Raw genomic sequence first — 21014 nt, 5'->3', positions numbered from 1 at the left:
CGGAAGGTTGCCGGTTCGAGACCCGGCTTGGACAGTTTCGGTCGTTGTGTCCTTGGGCAAGACACTTCACCCGTTGCCTACTGGTGGTGGTCAGAGGGCCCGCTGGCGCCAGTGTCCGGCAGCCTCGCCTCTGTCAGTACGCCGCAGGGTGGCTGTGGCTACACTGTAGCTTGCCATCACCGGTGTGTGAATGGGTGGATGACAGGTTGTGTAAAGCGCTTTGGAGTCCTTAGGGACTAGAAAAAGTGCTATACAAATACAGGCCATTTATTTTCTTTATTGTTGTTCCTTTTGATCTCTGGCGCACACAGGGTCTATGGAAGCTGAATTCCCCCCTGATGAGTTAATAGAATAAGAAGGCTGTTCAGACAGCATGCTCTCACCACTCTCAACATGCAGACAGATGGAAAGATGGATAGAGAAGGTGAGGGCTGAGTACATTTGGGTGTGGTGCACTGACTTCTCCCTCCAACCAACTAATAACACTTCACCAGTCAGGCTCTGTTATTAGACGATGCATGCAAACACAAACAGAAATTCACTCTTGTGCTTATGGGATTTTCAGAGTCATTTACAATATGACTCTAGGGCTGAGCTCTGCATGTTGCTGCATACTGCACTTGACATTTGTATTGTTTTGTTTTCAGCATCAGAGTCGAAGGCTTTTATTCTTAATCCTTAGGGTTCTGCATGCTTGTGTTCACATGCGGAAAGAAGTGTGTTGCATCTGTGTGACCATCCAGCTGTAGTGGTGTGAAAAAGCCATTTAATTAATAGTTGCCTTGGAGATAGGAAAACAGGGTAATTAGGATGTCCTAACCACACTTATATTATTGTGATGCAGTTGTAAAATACGGGCAATGTTTAGGCAGCTTCTTTAGGTGTGTTTACTATACAGGCAAAATGCGTCTGGTAGCCTTCTATCGTACTCCGTGTTCCCCATACACCTCAGAAAATATAAAAGGTTCATTGGAAACAATGCACGCACATGTGTGCACACACAGCTTTCATCAGAGCCAAAGTTGATATACCTATTTTTTTTAAAACCGATTCATCTTTGATGTCTCTTCATGAACTTGTTTTCACCGCAAACGTGTATGTTTCTGCTTGTGAAGGAGAAAACTGAGGTCTTAAAAATACCCATTGTTATGCAAGGCTTAATGTCGTATCTTCAGTGACGATGGTAGTCCGGCGGCGCTTACACGGCAAATTACTTCTGCCTAATAGTAACACAAGCACGCACACACACGCACATGCCTCGTTAACACAGGCAGAGAAAATTTTCACTGCACGAGTCTGAATGGAAACGTATACGGACGAAGCCATGTCCTTGCACACATTATTGTTGCCATACCAACCCAGACATTAGTGTATGCTGCATACATGTGTAGCTTTTCAGCATGTTTGTTTTGTGGTGTGTGGGGGTTTGTTTGTGTGTTTCTCTGTGCGATTCATCCTCAGAGAGCTCCTGTGTACAGTGTGATACTCCAAAACACGGGTGGCAGAATCCCAAATGGGATCATGGGAAGGGACGCGCACAGAATCCCAGAGCGACTGAAGGCACTGCTCGGCTCCACTCATCTCCTCCTCTCCTTTTCACTTTCACACCCCACCCAGCTTTCCCTCGTTTAATCCTGGTGTACCTCCCTTACTTACCCTTTTTCTCCTCCTGTCCCACATTCATCTCTGCCCACCCCTGGCCACTCATTGCCCTCCCCCTCCACCCCTTCTTTTTTTCCCTTGCTAATGTGTTGGGAAGTGAGCGTATTAAAGAGGCTGGGAGAGAGACACCCAATGACAGTTGGGCGAGTGCCCTTGCCTGGTGCGGGGGTTTAAAAAATCTGGCTTCATGGTGTTGATTTGCCCTAGACACACACTCTCTCTTCCTCCTTTCTCTCTCTGTCCATATTGAGTGGTTGCCAGGCTCAGTTAAGGGGACTGGAAGGCAGCGTTCCCCTACTTCAAAGCCGTCTCCTCTGGCAGTATTTAGCCACACCATTCGTCTACAGACACACATCCACACACACACACATGCACATGCTAGAGAGCAGGAAAGCCAGCCAAAAAGCCTCCTTGGAGGGTTGGAACGGGATAGGAAAGAGGGAGAAAATTGAGGCAAAGATTAATGTTGGGATGAGGTGGAATGAAGAGAGTGAGTAATGAGATTAGTTGGAGATATGAAAGTTGGAACAGGACAGAGAGAGAATGCACATAGGCAGAGATGAGCCTGGCTGTATCACATGTAGGGATGGGTACCGGTATCCGGTGCCATTCTGACATAAACGGTAGTAACCAGACCGAAAAGCAGCACACATTTCGGTGCTTTATTTCGGTGCTTTTTTTCCCCTGAGATGTCATACACTTTGGATTCCAGCCAATCATTTTACCTTTGCAAGGATAGTAGGCGGGCCCAGGTACGTACGTTCTTTTAGAGCAGAGCTACAGATTAAAAATGCCCAAAGCGAAGTGGTCAAAGTCTGGCTGTACTTCTCAGTAAAAGATGCAAACTCAGCAGCCAGCAACAAGTGCTTTAAGGTGATACTGTGCAAAGGAGGTAACTCCTCGAATCTGATGAAACACCTGGCGACGCATAGCGTTTTGTTAAAAGCCGAGAAATGTGCCGTAATTGATAGCTTGCTGCGAGACCTCACATCGTGCACCTCTACTGCGGGTGTGGTGCCTGTTATCGGACCCGGAGTTAGCAACATCCCCCAAAAACCCGAAGATTAGAGTCCTGGCCCCTAGCCCTGCCAGTGTAGCAGAAATGATGAGGATGATGATGGCAGCAGCAGCCGTTCTTCTCCACGTGAGTAGCTTAATGTTGTTCGTGTGCAATTTACGTTGAGTAGGCTAACCACGTTATTACATTAATGCATGTAAGGTGAACTAGCAAACACAGTCGTAGTTACATGCGGCTGTCTTCTTATTTGATGGCACATACTCCCTTCACCCTGACCAAAAAGGCTAAAATGACCAAAGAAAAAGTGGAAAACAGCTAAACATGAGAGGTTTTTGGACAAAGTTTGTTTTTTTTTCCATTGATTAAGCACTGCTTCCAGCCAAGAGTGATGCCATATATGCCCCATAGCTGCAGAAAAGTCTAACATTGTTATCTTTTTACAAAAAAACAGCTGAACATGAGAGGTTTTTGGACCAATTTTGTGTTTTCCATTCTTTAAGCACCAGTTCGAGCACTGTTTAAGCACCGGCACCGTTTCAAAAGTACCGGTTTGGTACTGGTATCGGATAAAACCTAAACGATACCCATTCCTAATCACGTGATTATACTAAATATGTGCATAAACGCACCAGGTGCACATTATTTTCTTTTTTTTAAACAGAGTGAGAGTTTGTTCATTAAAGTCACAAATGAGTTCTTATCTCGTAAGACCTAAGCTTGCATTAACTTGGTTTGAAACGGTGACCTTGTTATGCCTGCTCTAACATCAAGCAGGTGCGGACCTCCGCTTAAGAGGTCGCTTTTCTGTCCACATAAATGTAAATCTGCCGGTTATTGATAAATAAAGAGTCTTTAGCTAGAAAAATGGTTCATTATGTTAGGGCTATCAAAAACCCAAACAGAGTTGAGCCATTAAATCTTGTGTTACATCTCCAGTCTCTCTAGATCCTTGTCGGGCTTGAGCATCTGAGAGTTTTGTATTTTTAAGACATTTTTATAGACACAAGCGCTAACTATTAAGCTGGCTTATATATGTTGTTAGCTCACCGTTATTACAAAGTGTTAGACATAGAAACAGCCTGGCTCCATATGGAGTGGTTCACACATTCGCCTAAAAAGCAAAAGATCCTGATTTCGAGAGGAGAATCAGATCCCATGGGGATTGCATCAGGAAGAGTATCCGGTGTGAAAATGGAAGCAGCTGGAGAATGGAGAAAAGTTGCTAAAACAAAAGAACTTTTTTTAAGGAAGAAAATGACAACTAGATGAATGTTAGAACTTAACAACACTGACCCTCAGTTGTTCAGCTCACATCTGTCCACTTATGTTCCCTAATTAAGGTAGGATAAATCATTCACTGCTCTCACTCTCCTGGATGCGCCGTTAACCCCTCGGCAGCGTTGTATCTAAAGGTGGAAAGCCAGCTTTGCTTTCTGTGTCACTCGGGAGACAAAAAGTGGTAATGTTGATTTTATTTTCCACAACAGATTTCATTTTCACACACAAATGTTCTAATTTATTTTTATATTCAATTATAATCACATTAAGAATATTTGCAACAGCCTCATTATATGCAGTAGCAGGTTATTAGGTTTGATGCTGAGCAGGCGATAGACAGTATATTGAAGGTGGCTGTAGCCACTCTGGGGTCACACTCCAGTTTGTAGACTATTGTTTTGAATCCTTAAGTTTTTTGTTTCTTTGTTTTTTAGCTAGGACTAGCTAGGGGTGGGTGATATATCCTCAAATTTTCATCACATTATTTCAAGGAAATTTGCAATAATTATATTTATGACAAGATGCCAGCAGCAACAGCATTAGATTTGCTGCTGGCAACTCTAAAAGGCAAAAGCTGCTGGCTTAATACTTAACCTTGGAAGTTTTCAGGAGTCTGCACAGTATTGTCACATAATACAGTTTAAACTGAAATGTAGTTTCTTTCTGGGATGTTGTATCTTGGGTCGAGCTATTTAACCAGCTACTTAAAGCGCTTCTGTTGCACCATTTCCATCCACTGGGTTGCACATCAGCTGTTGCTAGCACATCCTCCTCCAGCCGAGCCTTTGTAGTCTGGTTGTACTCGATGATGCCTCAAACTATGAAGCAAATTTGTCGTTTACACCTTTAGCAAGAAGCAAGCAAGCAAAGTGTGCTGCTTTTGTTGGAGGTTGTTGAAGTAGCTTTCTTCTCTTTTTAGTTACTAAACCGTCATCGGGGAGCTAACCTGCTCTCACTCTCAAGCATGCCTGGTATTGTGTCGTTGCCAGGCTTGCTAGGGAACGTGAGGGTGTGGTGTTGCTATATCACTGATATTCTGATATGATGTAAAAATCTGTGGTGGTATAATCACGGACAGGATGACTTGACACAGCCCTAGTGTGAGCTTTTCAGCAAGGTGCATCACTCTGATATTAGTTTTCCTAAGCAAAGGAGTTTTTCTTTTTCCACCCCGAAAGAGCCAAAGAAAAGTCATAAACTTTGTAATAAATCTCTTTTTTTAACCATGAGTATTGGTTTTGTTTTCATTTACTCAGTCTACATTTCTGTTTATTAAAAGGCTAAAAATAAGAGGGAAGTTCATAAAGTAACAGTAAAACGGTCTCTTCTCCTGTATTGTGCATGCATCAATTATGTATACATGCTTAGTCACTGCCTAAAATGCCCTTTCTGAGTTGGGTGGGGGAACAAAAATACACTTTTAATTAAGATGCAGATTTTGTCTGTAGAAAAGCATCTCAACGGAAAATGTGTATACCCATAAACAGAAAGAAAAGGATGCATCCATCTTTTTAATATACAGTCTATGTTGTATACAAGACCTTTGGAGGTTGCCGTGCTCAAAACAGTTGCCTGCTATGTCTGAGGAAAACAGATAAGACTATTGGGACTCAACACAAAACAGTAAAAGCTGTAGGATGGAAAATCTAAAACAGTGAACACAAATAACCATGTAAAAATTCATGGTCAGGTGGTAATTCCCCAGTACTAAAAAAAAAAAAATTTTAACTACACATTCTTTTGAGCTAATGAATCCTATATTTAATGTCAGTGCTGTAAAACATTTTCATCTCACAAAGAAATTCAGAGGAAATGTCTGTCTGTATTTATTTATGTGCAAACATGTATAAAAAAAATATGGATCGGGAAATATGTATAGCAACTTCAAGTGCCAAGTGATAGTTTTTTTTAACATGCTACACCAATACGTGACAATGATTTCTGAGTAAATAATCCAATCTCTAAATTGTTTTGTACAAAAGTCACATTTTGTAACACCTTTTCCACAATTTATGTCTGTGTATCTCTTTCTACCTTTCTCTTTATTCAATCCTGGTAGAACATGCAAGTGAAAAATTGCAATTTAAGACAGTTTGACTTGAAACAGCTTGAGCTTTGAGCACACACACACACACACACACACACACACACACACACACACACACACACACACACACACACACACTTCACTAAAAGAGTGTGAGTTCTCTCCTGACTGTGGGGTTGAATTCATATTATCCTTGGAGTATCAGTTTATTTTTATGTCTTTGTGCTGCAGGGCCAGTCCTGCCTCTTCTGCTGTTAAATTAAAAATGGAAGTACAGCACTGGCTCACATAAATTAAATGCTGGTTTGGGAGTCATGATGGCTGATAATTCACAGGGTAGCTCATCTCTGACAAACACGCATGCACAAATAAACTCAACAGTAATGTCGAAGCCTTCCTGGTCCTAAACTCTGCTCTGTCTCCTGTTGTTGGTATAAATGCAAGGAAACTGGTTGCCATTAGGGAGCAGAGTAAATTACTGCATATCCTATGGGCTTAGCTCCCATAGCTATTTAATTGGCAGATTTTCTTTAAAGAGGGCTAAATTTATCTGGCCATTTACTCCTAGTAATTGAACCATTAAAGATCTTTTGTCTGCTCCTGGCGACATACAAAGAGGGTACATTAGATGACTCAGAACAGCTGGTGTAGCTCTCTTCACACATCTGTCTCTTTGTTCACCAATAAATCCACTGAAAGTTACTGTCTCTTTCTCTTTCTGTCTTTGTCCGTGTGTGTTTGTTGGATGTTTGTCCTTGTCTGTGTGCCATTGTGTGGGCGCAGGACGTCTAACAGTAGTGCCACGCTGTCCTCATGTGTGTCAATGGAGCAGTGCGCGTGTCCGGAGGAGTGCATGTTTACCGCTCTGTCCCATGCTGATGTCACCTTCCGCAAGATGGAGGGCTACCTGCGGACTAGACAGCTTTGTGATGTCATACTGGTGGCTGGGGAGAGGCGAATACCTGCTCACAGGTAGGAGCAAAGGAGCACTAAAATTCTAATACACGGACAGCAAAGGCTGTGATGCTAATGGTTATTGTCATTACTACTACATTCGGTAACACTTTGTAATGCGGTTTGCAATTAAGAGCGTAATTCCCCTGCAATTGAATGGATCTTTAGTGTACTGTATTTGAAATTACAGTGTAATTCTATTTACTTACAAATACTTAAAGTAGATATGCTACAATAAATAATAATACTATGAGTTAATTTTTAATTTAAGCAATGTATAAGTAATTTTAGGTAGTACATGACTTCTAGGTATTTTACAGGAAACGACACTCATTTTGAAAGTTGTATCTAATAATGGTTGTGAAAAAACAAAAATGAAGTTAGACTTTGTTTCCATCATCAAGGTCACATAAGCCTGCAAATTCTGATGGTATTTATTATTATTTGTTATTTATTTTTAATATAGAAGGGAAGAACGATCCTTATCACACTTATAATGGTAAAATACAAGAATAATTGAATAATAGAATATCGATCCTCCACATCAACATAATGAATATTATATAAAGATGTAAAAAGCCAAGATCCACTCTGTAAAATGTAAAATATTGTTTGTTTTTCTGCAAAAGGACAGTGAAATTGTACACTAGTACTTAAATTTAGTTACAGTATAATTATTTATTAGTTTTCTGTAAAGAAAAAAAATGACTTACCTTATTCTAGTGTAGCTACCTTTAAGTATGTGCATTTAAATATAATTACATTGTAATTTCAAATAAAATATATGGAAGTTCCAATAGTGCCCTTAGTCACAGGCTGTATTATAAAGTGTAAGTGATCAAGGAACTGACCTCACAGCCCATTGTTCACTCAGTGGGCTAGTTTCAGTCATTGTGTAAATGTACTGTTCATAAGGTTGGGGAAAAGTCACTTGGATGAATGACGAAACATTTCTCCCACTGAAAACGCTACGTCCAGATGAACACAATCAAACTTTTGGGATATAAAGTGTAACCTTTGTAAAATTTGTTAGTTTTGTTTGTGATTAATAATGATAATGATTTCCCAGAGCCTGATGATGGTTTCTGTAATAAGTTCAAAATCCTTACAAGAGTAAATCAAATTGAAATGCTGATGCTCTGATCAATGAGTAGCCGGCTGTCATTACTGCATTATTACAGTAAATGATTACATTATTTAAAAAAGCACTTAGTAGTAATAGTCAGCCCACGCCTGTCTTTGTATGTGGATCTCTTTAAGGAGTGGTGACTGTTTCTGAAGTCTGTAATAAGTCTTGTGCTCAAAGACTTCCCTTAGTTCCCAAAAATAAAAAACTGAAGGAACACAAAGGTTAAAGTGTGCAAATTATTTCAACTTGACGAAAGTGAGTATTTTATCTGCACTCCAGCTGAAATATTTGTAAACACACATAAAAGTCTTCTATAACAGTGGGTGTAAAGGAAGATGAAAATCCAAATAGCATTAAAGTTAAGCTGCACACACAGGGAGCCATTCAGTCGTTGTGTATGGCTGTGAAGCTGACAGTTTGATTTCGTGGCCATTATAAAACTCCGCCCTTTTGGCCTGACCTCCTTATCACCACACTTGGAACAACAAACCTTTCAAGTTAAGACTCTGCTCAACCTTTTAATTAACTGATTACTATACAGTGTAAAGGAATTTTACTACTTGAATGTGTGTTTTGTGTTACACTTGATCTCTCCACTGTTACCTTTAAAGATAATGGCATTACAAAGATAGTGGATGCGTTAGTGCTATAAATCAATATCCTAATTTATTTAATCCTTTCAGTAGCATGATAGTACGGAGCCCCTCTGATGACATGGTCCAAAAAATAAATAAACTGTGGCCACAAAATACTACTTTGTGCCCTCGAAATAGCATAACGTGCCCACGAAATACTTATTTGTGGCCACGAAATATTTCGTGGCCACACGAAATAGTATTTCGTGCGCACATCACATTGATACAATTCCTGGACAGCTGCGTATAGAGACATAAGCATAAGAGTAGGCTAAACCTATACACCATGGCCAGAGACAGAATGATTGAGTTTTACTTTTGTCATGGTCTGCGTGGCAGACCGTGGGTGTGTGGGGAAGGACTCAAAATGCGGAACTCCGTGCGATTAATGCAGTGTGTTTATTTACAGTGAAGTAAACAATACACAATAATAAATCCCTGTGCGTTTCCAAGTCCAGTGCCGTGTCTCCTTCTCAGTGCTCTTGCTCCGTGTCTCCGCTCCCGTGAAAGTTCTGCTCGCTGCTCTCCCGTTCCCGCACTCCTGCTGGAAAATCCACAGAGGAAGCCGTTAACACACAACTACAAAGCGACAGACTCGCACTCACTGATTTTGCTGGGAACACTGAAGGGTAGTCACTCAACGATCCAGCGTCGAGGAGCTCTCAGCCACACTGCTTTGTAGCTCCTCCGACGAGGCTTGATTGGTGCCAGGTGTGTGTGAGGATCCTTGGGTGTGACCGGTCAGCTGGCAGGACCACACCCACCAGGCCTGAAGGTGCCTGCCACAAATAAGTATTTCGTGGGCACGTTATTCCCATTTCGTGCCCACGAAGTAGTATTTTTTTGGACCATGTCATCAGAGGGGCTCCATATGATAGTACTGGGATTTGGTTAGATTTTTTTGTTGGAAAAGAACAGATAAACTAGATAAACCAATGGAACGGCGCTGGAGCCTATATTTAAACATGCACACCACGCCAGATTTTCTGTGAGCCAACATAACCAACTTCAGAGTAGTTTTTTCACTTTCTATGGTTTCTGCTCGCCACATCGCTGTGAATCTCTCCCTGTGTGGACGCAGCTTTAGGCTAGATGAAATGTAATGTTCTGCCACTTCATGGCTTGCTATCATTGTGTTTTTTTTATTATATCAGCTGTCTCAAACTTGCACTGTTGGCACTGTCATCTCATTGGAGGGCCGCTTTAGTGCTCATGTAGTACAAAAAACAAACAAACAAACAAGAAAACACCCACTAATATTTGCGAAAATGTAGTGTTTTGTTTGTTTTTTAAAATTTCTAATATTGTATAAAAAGATTAAACCCCCCCCATTCTTAACTAACTGAAGCCTTCATTGAACTACCAAATAAACAAATTAGTACTCTCTTTTTAGCCAGACACATGGCATCACTTCTGCTATAATTTTGTTCATATTTAACAACATAAAAATGCAGACATAACTGTACACATTAGTTTTTGACTGCTAGTGAAAATTGTTTTCTTTACACATGAATCGCTGAAATAACAGAGCTAATCCCTCAACATGTTTGTACTCTCTGCTCATGTTGCCTTCATATTAAATAATTTTTTGCTTCATAAAGAACTTATTTTAACATTGAACTCAACAACAAACAAATCCTCCCTAGCAAAAAAAGTAACTTCAGGCGCCAGATTGCTTTATATTTCTTCATGTCAACATACACGTAGGGGTGATGTGGGCTGCAAGTGGCCCCTGGGTTGCGAGTTTAAGACCCCTGTATTACCGTACTTTCCACACTATAAGGCGCACTTAAAATCCTTTAATTTTCTCAAAAATTGTCAGTTCGCCTTACAATCCGGTGTGCCTTATGTTTGAATTCTGGTTGTGCTTACTGACCTCGAACCGATTTTATGTGGTACACGGCGCTCAAACATCTGTGAAAAAATGTAGTACGACCTTGGTAAGCTATGAAGCCGCACCACTTGATGGATTGTCGGAGCATTACGGCTACTGTAGTCAGGAGCCTCGCAAACTCAGAGTAATCTGGGTCCAAAACTCCGTCCCTTCAGGTCCCAAAGTCAAACGAGCAGTCCAGCACACTGAGAGTTAAAAACTGTCTATATTCTTTTAACTTTAATAAAATGATCAGCGTTGCTGCTTCACCAGGTTTAACAATTACGTTTAACATCTAGGTATCCATGAAAACAGAATTTATTCAATTTAACAGAGAAGTTAGCAGGAAGTTAGCTCGCTAGTTTCACTAGTTACCTAAACATGATATACCATGTTCTTATTGAGAGATTTCTGAAAAAATTAAAACGTACAGCTCTGCTACCACTTCCAACATAAATGAAGACAGAAAACTGAACAGTAGTGACGTTTATAGGGTTACTGAAGTTAGGCTACCTGGTATATAATGCTGTGCTATGTGATCACTAGCGACACAGCTATGTTAGCATAACACAAAGCATAACACAGTGAAGCTGGAGGATGAACCACTAACTAATTAAACGTGAGGGTTCCCGATGGTTTTTGACAAATGCAATTGCATGGCAGGATGCTGTAAACAGACCAAACTTCAGTCAGGAGAACAACGGAGATAATCCAACCACAAGATGAGGTTAGTCATTAATATACTGCAACAACATGGGAATAGAGCAGCTGCGAGAGGATTCAACATTAATGAATCAATGGTACGGAAGTGGAGGAAGCAAGAAGAATGAGTTGAGTAAAGTTTGACTTATCTGACTGTTTTGTTTCACTTAATGCGCCTTATAATCCGGTGGCTTTATGTATAAAAACAGACCCATTCATCGACCGTGCGTTTTATAATCCGGTGCACCGATGGTCCGAAAAATATAGTATATCAATATGTATGCTAATATAAATAAATCATCCCAGTCTATCTCTTTTAAAAGATTAAGGGCAGATGATAAGAATTCTCGTGATTAAAAAAAATACATTGAAAGTCGGTCAGTAAAGCACAACACCTAAAGGTACAAGTGCCATCATATATATGAAGAAGACACTGAAAACAGACAAAACTTCAGCCAAGAGAGTGCATCAAATGACACCATCCTAAAAGTGTTTAGTTATTAATATAACTCTTTTTGGTTTGAATTATTTTACCACCAAAAAGTCATGATCCCGAGATTGATCTTCATGCCAAAATCTGAGCTGTAAAGACAGTCAATATTTTTAAAAGAACAGACAGTGTCCAGGACATCATGAGCCTAAGGGCTGGCACAGTCACTCTATAGTAGCTTAGCTTAAAGAATAGTGCTAATATAAAGCTGTAGAGGACGAGAGTGATAGCCTGAATAGTTTTTTTGGACTGTTCAATACAAAAAACAGTTGGAAAGAAACAGCGTTTTAAAAATAAATAAATAAAGAGAGAGAGACAAGAGCCTCGGCCAAAAAAAGGGGGGGGGGGGGGGGGAATCGATGTGTCATCTGCTTAATAAAATTTGTCAACAGACAGACATGAACACCTGCCAAGGTGCTCAGAACTAATTTTGATCCCACTTCAGTTTTTCTCCAGGTCACGCACACACAGACTCACAAGGCAAAAACAATACAGCAGCTGGAAATAGTGATTCTACTATCACATACATGCAGCAGCGTTATAATTAACTCCCGAATGAAGTGCTGACACATGCACCACAACATCTGAACACGTGCATCTACACTCACGCATGAACACACGGGCACGATGACACATATACTGCACACGCAGGATGTTTGGAAAGAATCTCTCACAAACAGCAGAACCACAGTCGTGCTCCTAGGATTTATTTTTATAGTACCTCTGTACCATATGTACCAGAGTCTGTTTGAACCATGCATCAGTCACATGCCTCCACTGCACCGTCGATGTTACTCCCTGGGCATATGGCCACTGGCAAAGCAGCAGGGTCCATCTGCAGGGATGAGACAGAAAAGTGGCCCTCCACCAGCAGAAAGGCTTCTTTTCTCTCTTTCTCGCCTTCCTCTTCTGCCTCATTTGATTTAGTCCTCCAGGCACAGATGGTGACAAACAAAAGACCCTGCTGTAGGAGAATCTTAATGCTGCATGTGAAAGAGTGTGTTGGCGTCTGAAGTATTTGAGTGTTCGTTTGTCTCAAGTGTGTGTGTGTGTGTGTGTGTGTGTGTGTGTGTGTGTGTGTGTGTGTGTGTGTGTGTGTGTGTGTGTGTGTGTGTGTGTGTGTGTGTGTGTGTGTGTGCCAAGCGGTAGGAGTACGACATCTTTGTTTGAAAGTGGTTGTTTTGTTAGGGATTGATTTTGTTATATGTGTAGGATAAAAGTGCTTTTCTGGGACTAAAATATACACTCCCTCTCTCTCTCTTTATCTTACATGTAAACAGACAAATGCAGTGTACACGCTGAGTAGGCTACTTGTACTGCGTGTAGCTGCTTATCTCTTGCGGAGTTTGTTGCAAACAGTGCACTTTGAGGAAAACCCAACCCAAAACTCTGTGAATGCATAAATATGTTGAGCACAGTTGTACCTTTTAGTCTCTGTGGCAGCACATTATGTTGCAAATCTATTTTTGTACCTACTTCTCTAAGCGCTGCCTTCACCGATTTTTATTAAGTATACCATTACCTTTTGTTTTTTCTTTTTCTTTTTTTTACCATCACTGTATATCGACTGATAGGTAGGTGCGCTGCGGTTCATTGTTTCCATTACTGCAAGACCAAGAGTCTTCAGTTTTGCTGATACACTGCGGGGGATAATAGACTGTAGGGCCCTTTAGAAGAGCCAATAGAATCAGCTATGAGCTGAACTTTAACAGCGGGTTTATAAGGTTGGTTTTACAAGAATAAAGACTTTGATGAAGAAAACTAACTAGTGGGTTTTGCCAGTGTACATCTGGTTAACCTCAGCCCCTCTGTTAAAGGGCAATGCACAGCCACTTCCAGGAGCTTTTTTCTTATATGGACCACCCAGGTCTGTTTGCTCTGCAGAGGATGTGACAGTTCACAATGGGTCCTGCTCAGAGTATTGTAGTGTGTTGTTGCTATAGCTGAAAATGTAATAGACTGATATTTTTTTTCAGCTTAACCCAAGTGTGATGTGAATGTGTGTAGTAAATCTGATGGTTCAAACCATACGTACCATTAGGATTTATTCTCTGTACTAAAGTCTGTACTAAATTTCAAGGCTTTGGCTGGGAATGGAGTTTTGAGGGGTAACCATAGGTAGTGCACATACTTTAAAATCAATTACAGCAATATATGGAAGAAATCTGTGCTTTTCCTACCATCTGATAAAATATATGACCAATACACATGAGCTAATGAAGACCCAATTAATAAAACTGTTCCAGGTAAAAAGCCCCAAAATGGATTTAGGAAATCCCTGGACTGGCAGCAAAGCTATCAGTTAAAGGTCCTTCTCTTCTAACTCTGTATTTCAGAGATACTGCAAAAAGTTGCAGTATCCAAGCAAGTCTTTCTCACGACCTGCTTGTTATTTTCCCCTCTCTGTTTTTCCACTACTGTGTCTCTATACCGAGCATCACATCCACACTGAAACACAAACAGACACACTGTTCAGTTTCCAGCGCTTGCCCTCCTTTCCTGAGTCCAACTCGTCTGTTTCCTGCTCTCTCCACTCTGGCATTTTGTCTTCTCTCTGCTCTTTCCATTACACGTTGACACACTGCCTGTCTTGTCTCTGTCTTCAGCGCAGTGCATTTGTGTTTGTGTGCAAATAACCCAGTGCTGTATACAGCCTGTGTCGCTCACAGCTAGTCAGACAGAGACCCATGAAAAATTAAGGGAACATGTTTGTGTGTGTGCACCAGGGAGAGAGGGATTGGGGGGGGGGGAAGATACCTGACTAGAATACTGGCAGAATGACTTCCTGCTGACTGTAGTGTATTTTTGACATCTTTGTCTGCACAATAAACACACACGCACTTGCACACACGCTCACACAGCTCTTCTCTGCTTCAGGCTATCTGTCAAGGTCCCAGTGTCACACTCAGTAATGAGACTATACACATTCAGTGCATGCACACACTCATGTTCAAGTAGCCACAAACAAAGCCAGTTTAACATGTTAATATGAGTCACAAGTTTATGTCATCATTCAGGTCATGTTTGGGACTTTGCTTGAACAAACGTTCCGAATTATTTTTACGTTAATCAGTTAAACTGACTAGTTGCTGCACCTCAAAAGGTTTACTCGGGAGCCTTTTACTCAGATACATTTAGATCAGATATCAAAAATATATGTCAATGGCATTTTGCATCCTTCCTTGGAGGTTTCATGTGCAAAGGCATCTCTAGCAGGAAGTAAATATTCACCAACGAGTGCTGTTGTAATGCCTAGATGTTTGTGTGCCTGTGTGTAACTTAACAGTGGCACGAAAGGTTAATGGATTGTTGCAGAATGGAATTAATTAACTGTCTTCTTACAAGTGACCTTAAGATAATTTCACTCTGTCCTTCATCTCACTTTCTTTCCATTACACTAGCTAACTTCTTCCTCAGACTTTCCTGCCAATAAATTTTACATTAACCTTGTCTTATTATAATCAAATTTCCCCTTCTTTTCTTTCTGTCTTCTTTCTTCTTCCTTTATCTCATCACTAGATTTGCTCATGTTTCTGTTCTCCTTTTTTTAACCAAGGGGTATGAGTGTGTGCAAAAAGATTAAGAAACTAGCAGTGGGTAAATTAAACACATATCTTATTCAAAGAGTAAAGTTACATCTTGAATTAATGTATACTATATAAATGAGGGGTGTCAAGCAAGGCCCAACTGAGCACACTGGATAGCATTGCAGAGGAGGGCTTCACTTTTGACTGGATCTGGCAGTACGATAGAAGGATTGTGTGGCAAGTCATTAAGAATGGATCATGAGAGAATCTTCCAAGCCAGAGGTCTGAATCATCATGAGTTAGGTTTTACAGTCTTATTACTGACAAAGACTGTGCTGTACCACACTGAAGGAAGTCTAGAAACTGTGCCTGTGTATTTCTTTGAAAAGTTGTAGCTGCCATCTCTTCTTTCTTAGACAGAAATCTGGCTGAATGTTGTTGAAATAGCATTTATGTTTCTTTAAAGATCTCAGGCTCTGCATCATTTGTTTTTTTTAAATGGATGGTTGATAAAGTATGTTTTTACACTGAAGGTCAGGGGACACTAGGTGTCTTTTTTAATCTCTACTGATGAAATAATTACTTTTTTTTCTTTACCATTTTCTGCACACACTGGTTTCTAACTCATTTTTTTCCATCTCTAATATAAAGGTCTTTCAGCGACCTTCATTTTTAAAAGGAGATTATATAATGAGACCTTTACATTCCTAACTGCTGCAGAAATCTCACCTGGTGCTGAAGTCTGACCAATTTCCTTATTCCTGTACACTTTAACACTTAACGTAAAGAGGTTAAAAGAGACAAATCAGTCGATTGGGACATTTAGGCTTTTACTGTGGCTGTATGTTAATATCAGATTGGAAGTTTCAGAAAGTTGAGGGGATTGTTTTTAACCAAAGGCATATGCTGTTTGACAATGCAACAAGCTTTATTTATTTTTATTCCTTAAGGTTTCTCCTCCTGTTTCATTCTTCAGATGGTTTTCTTGTGCCTCTTCTTTCTCTTTTCTGATCTGTGTTCTGACCCAATCCTGTCAGCGAGGTCAAAGTGAACTTTTTCTGTTGCTCCATTACAGCCATCCGTCTTCTGTGGCTGATCCCTGACACTCTCTCCTCACAGGCTTGTCCTCTCATCTGTGTCTGACTACTTTGCTGCAATGTTCACCAGTGATGTGCGGGAAGCCAAGCAGGACGAGGTGAAGATGGAGGGTGTAGACCCTGATGCATTGTGGGTCCTGGTGCAATATGCATACACAGGTATATAGTGGTCAACTTCCCTTTTTCTTTTTAGAAAAACAGGATGATCTTTAAGAAGGAATTATTGTTTTTTTTCTTCTCTGTAGTAAATAGTGCTTGGCTGTGTGGTACAGTACTCTGCAAGATCTAAATTATGCAAACAAGCACCAACATTACTGTGAGCTCAACATCTATTAATGGCTAAGATCTCCAGGAAGTCTTTTCTAGCTGCCTTTACATTTTCTATGTTAACTAAATATTTAATGATTATTCTCTTTTTAAAAAGATGAACACACGTGATCTTGTTGCAGTACTGCAGATCTCTTAAATAACATTAAGTCTCATTATTTCCATGTTTTTATGACGTTTTAAATTCTCTTTCTTCACCATCTTGCTCCTCTGCTCTTCCCTTCATGTCATCCAGGCCGTCTTGAGTTGAGGGAAGACACCATTGAGTCTCTGTTGTCAGCCTCCTGCCTGCTGCAGTTGTCATCTGTAGTTCAGGCTTGCTGTTCCTTCCTCATGAAGCAGCTCCACCCATCCAACTGTCTCGGCATCCGCTCCTATGCTGATGCTCAGGGCTGCCATGACCTGCATCGGGCTGCTCACGCCTACACCATGGTGGGTACAAAGCCAGTTCACATCTTTGTATACCTCCCCTGCTTGTAGAATCACCACACGAAAATGAATGAAAAGACTGCTTTGGGAAACGCAGTGCTGGAAATGATGTTGCAGATCTAGGTAGATTGCAAGTCTTTAACAGTGACATGTAAAAACAATTAAGAGGATTCTTTCACCTTTAACCTCAGTACAGCTTTATTCAGTAAGACTCCAGTCACCCCCAGCCTTCATCTTATTCTTGGTAACAAATTGGCTCCTCATTCACACAGCACCACAATCATTATTGCCACAATGGCTGTTTTTCTGCACAGAGTTGCTATGGTGACGGTGAAATAGCTCCTTCATCGACTTGATTATTCTTTTTCTTGTTCTCTTGTTTTTTTGTGTGGTGTTTTTTTTTTTACATGCCTCATTTTTCATCCAGCGTCACTCTGCGTGTCTGTCTCTGTCTGTAGTACTGTTCCTCTCTTTTTCTCTCCAGTTCTCTGTAAGTGGATTATTGTTAAGGTTTAATCTCGGGTAATTATGTCATAAAGGTGGCTTTCTTTGGGTGTGACTGTCAGTGTCTGTAATTCACTCTCAAACACACGTTCAGACTCACAAAGCTTACAGGATTATTGCAGTCTTTGTGTAAGAGCTAAACAAGAATGACTTCGACACTGCTTTAGATTCCTACCTTTTTATTCAGGTCACATTTTTTTCTCTGTTTTTTCTTTTAATTTTACAGATGGTAGAAATATGTTGAGAGTTTTTTGTTTTGTTTTTTTAAATCTAATGAGAAATAAGCTTTCACAAGATTGTGATCAGCTGTAGCTTGTTGGACTGTTTGACAAAAACACGCAGGGAAATCTGCAATTTAAGGAGCTGCAAATAGACTAAGCAATTAATCAGTTCATTTAGCAAATAACTGTCAGATTAACCGATTACACTCATTAATTTTTGTCACATCATCTCTTCCCGTCTTGTGACTCAATAGATCTCATATTTTCTCATCCAGATCCCCTTTTGCAGCTTTTCCTCTCAATTTTTATCTGACCTTTCTCAAGCTGTAATTTCCTCCTCTTTTTTCCTCCCTCCACTTGTATTCTTCAAACCCTTAATCCCTTTTCTCTCTCCTCTCAAATCCTCTCTGCTGTTCTTCTTCTTTTTCTTTTTTTTTGCAATGCATTATTCATCTATTCTAACCCCCTCCCCCCACTTCTGTCTTTCTCTTCCAGTCCATCTCATCCATCCTTCAGTTTTACTCTAACCTTCTTTGCACCCCCAGGAGCACTTTCTGGAGGTGGTTGGAGGCCAGGAGTTCCTCCTACTACCAGTGGAGGAGATGGAAAGGCTCCTCACATCTGATGAGATTAACGTGCCGGATGAGGAAACCGTGGTTACGTCTTTACTAACCTGGGTCCGTCATGACGCTTCCACTCGACAACGCCACCTACCCCAGCTGCTGGCTCATATCAGACTCCCGCTGCTGCAACCACAGGTGAGAGCGTCAAAGAGGTAAATGTCACTGGTTACCAAGAAAATTAAAATGGTAAGATTTAACAAACAGATGCACAATACAGAGATCCTGGTGAAAATTCAATTAATTATCAGAGTTGCATTAATAAGTAGACCCGGCAGCTCTGAAAGGGAATAAACTTAACATTGCATAAGCTTATCAAAGGCGTAAACATCGGATAATGCTGCTCTGTGTACTTTGATTAGATGTGTTACTGTTTGATCACAAGCGTTTCCTAACAAAATTTAGACCTTTTAGATCTCCAAACAAAAGAAAATTGCTCAATGGGTAAACATGAATTTTATAGTTAAAAAAATACATTTTGCTTTCGAATCAAATTTAGACATACACAGACAATTAGACGTGTCTGTTTAAAGGCTAACAACTGGTCAACCAGATTTAGCCGTGAACACGACATGTCTCGATGTGCGGCGCTTCATGGGTTTCTTCGAATAAAAATATATTAATCGCTGTTAGCTAACAAAGAGCACATTGTGTTTATATTGTGTTGTTGACCATTTCACTCAGCGTGCTGCATTAGTCTTTGCTTTTCAAAGCTAGAACTGCATGAATATTTTATTGATTTTATTTTGGGAGATGTCAAAGATGCTTATGTCCTCATATGTGTAACAGCAAAGTACACGGTTGGAGTGTGCATCTGTCTCCCCCCTGACGGTGTGCTGGCCAAATTTAACTCGTCCTTTTTTTCTCTCCTCTCGGGCCTCTTGGTTATAACCTGTCTCTCTGTCTCACTGTCCTCTTCAGACAGCTGGGGACCATAACCATTACTCTGTCAGGTGTGTCATAGCTCTATGTGCTGTCTAGTATGTGTGGCAGGTATCTGACTTATACTGTAATGCTCAGAAGTTTTTATGCTAAGCAGAACTTCACTTACTGCCCAGGGCTACAGGCATAATCAGACACACACTTTTTAAAACCTTAATTAACTGTGATATCTCTCGTAACTGCAGCTAAATTATCTGTTCTCTTCATCTCCCTTATCAACAATTTCCCTCTGTCCCCCCTCAGGTCTTTCCATTATCTCTGTCAGCATCTATACATCGCCCTGTTTTTGTTCTTTGGCACTTTATAGCATGAACAGCTCAGATATATGGCTTCGCCCCGGTCAGCTGAAATCACAAGTAGCTGTAACATGTAACCAGGGAAGAAGATGGATGGCAGAGGGGTAAAGCAGCAGAGTGGCAACAGAGCAGAGAGACTGAAAGCAAAAGAGGCACAGAGCCAAGGGTTGATTTTTACCTTTAACAGTGTATCACGTGTGACAGCTCCTCCCCCACCGCCACCATGACAAAATGACAAATAAGCCAGCATTCAGGATCCTCACGAGCTGTGAAATGCCAATAGAGTGAAACATAAACCTCACACAGACAACCGATCAATATTCATCAGCCAATTAGTTAGCTCTCTATCTAGGCCACCATGTTATTATTCATCAAGAGGATGTCAATTCACCAGATGAAATGTTTTAATTCCCGATCCCTGTTCCCACTCATACACATTCACATATATATTCTTCATCTAATCTCCTCAGAAGTGCATCAGCCTGACGGTACACACCAAACAGCTGTATGACAGCTTGTACAATATCTGTGACCAGTGGAAATTTAGCGCTTTTAGGCAGGATGACAACCGACAAGCAGGTCTGATGGAGCATGTTGGCAGCTGAAGCCTACGTGGGTGTCTTCATCTGTTGGGTTTATCTAGGCACAAACCCCGCTGGAACACAAGACACTCAACTGCACGACAAAACAAGACAAGAATGTGCTCTCTGTGTCAGCCAAAGTTGAGGAAAAGATTCCTTCACCTGAACTCAGCTCACTTCAACTGATTCCTTTGCTACAGCCCTTTTTATTGTCACATACAAGAATATGCAATTACAAATACACGTGACATTCTTAAGCAGGAATATGAAGTGTGTGTGTGTGTGTGTGTGTGTGTGTGTGTGTGTGTGTGTGCGTGTGTGTGTGTGTGTGTGTGTGTGTGTGTGTGTGTGTGTATGCGTTTGTTTCCAGCCATACTATATGACCTTTCAATGAACTTAACCTGTATGTATGAGGTATGCAGAAAAGCAGAAGTAAGCGTCTTGCTAAATGATGATGTGCAGCCACTTGGACACAGTTCACAAGAATTGGTAATCCTTCTACACTATTTGTCAGAATTTAATAAAACTTGCACATGATGATCACTTAATAGGCCTTCACCCAAATTATCCTCATGGTGATAAATTAACATATTCCAGGCACGTTTTTATAAGAACTGTTAGTCCTATTTTTTGGGTCAGATTAGTGAACCAAGATTAGTTTGCTCTGGATATGACCGTTTGC

General features: G+C 40.7%; 1 protein-coding gene across 3 annotated transcripts in view; it reads left to right on the top strand.

Moving 5' to 3' along the window:
* The window catches only part of klhl5 (kelch-like family member 5), a 65182-nt gene that overhangs the window by 30571 nt on the left and 13597 nt on the right, over positions 1 to 21014 (top strand). For 2 of the 3 annotated variants that reach the window (XM_004564293.6, XM_004564292.4), the window contains exons 2-5: positions 6789 to 6977; positions 16435 to 16571; positions 16975 to 17171; positions 18439 to 18651. In XM_004564293.6, the coding sequence (XP_004564350.1) occupies positions 6789 to 6977; positions 16435 to 16571; positions 16975 to 17171; positions 18439 to 18651 (736 nt within the window). Of the gene's footprint in view, positions 1 to 271; positions 2807 to 6788; positions 6978 to 16434; positions 16572 to 16974; positions 17172 to 18438; positions 18652 to 21014 lie in introns of those variants that run through there. The other variant, XM_076884937.1, reaches the window with a different exon arrangement.

The sequence above is a fragment of the Maylandia zebra genome, linkage group LG6 (assembly GCF_041146795.1).
Source record: "Maylandia zebra isolate NMK-2024a linkage group LG6, Mzebra_GT3a, whole genome shotgun sequence".
NCBI classification, from domain to species: Eukaryota; Metazoa; Chordata; class Actinopteri; order Cichliformes; family Cichlidae; genus Maylandia; species Maylandia zebra.
The sequence above is the reverse complement of the archived record's forward strand: the minus strand, read 5'-3'. Positions and strand labels throughout refer to the sequence as shown.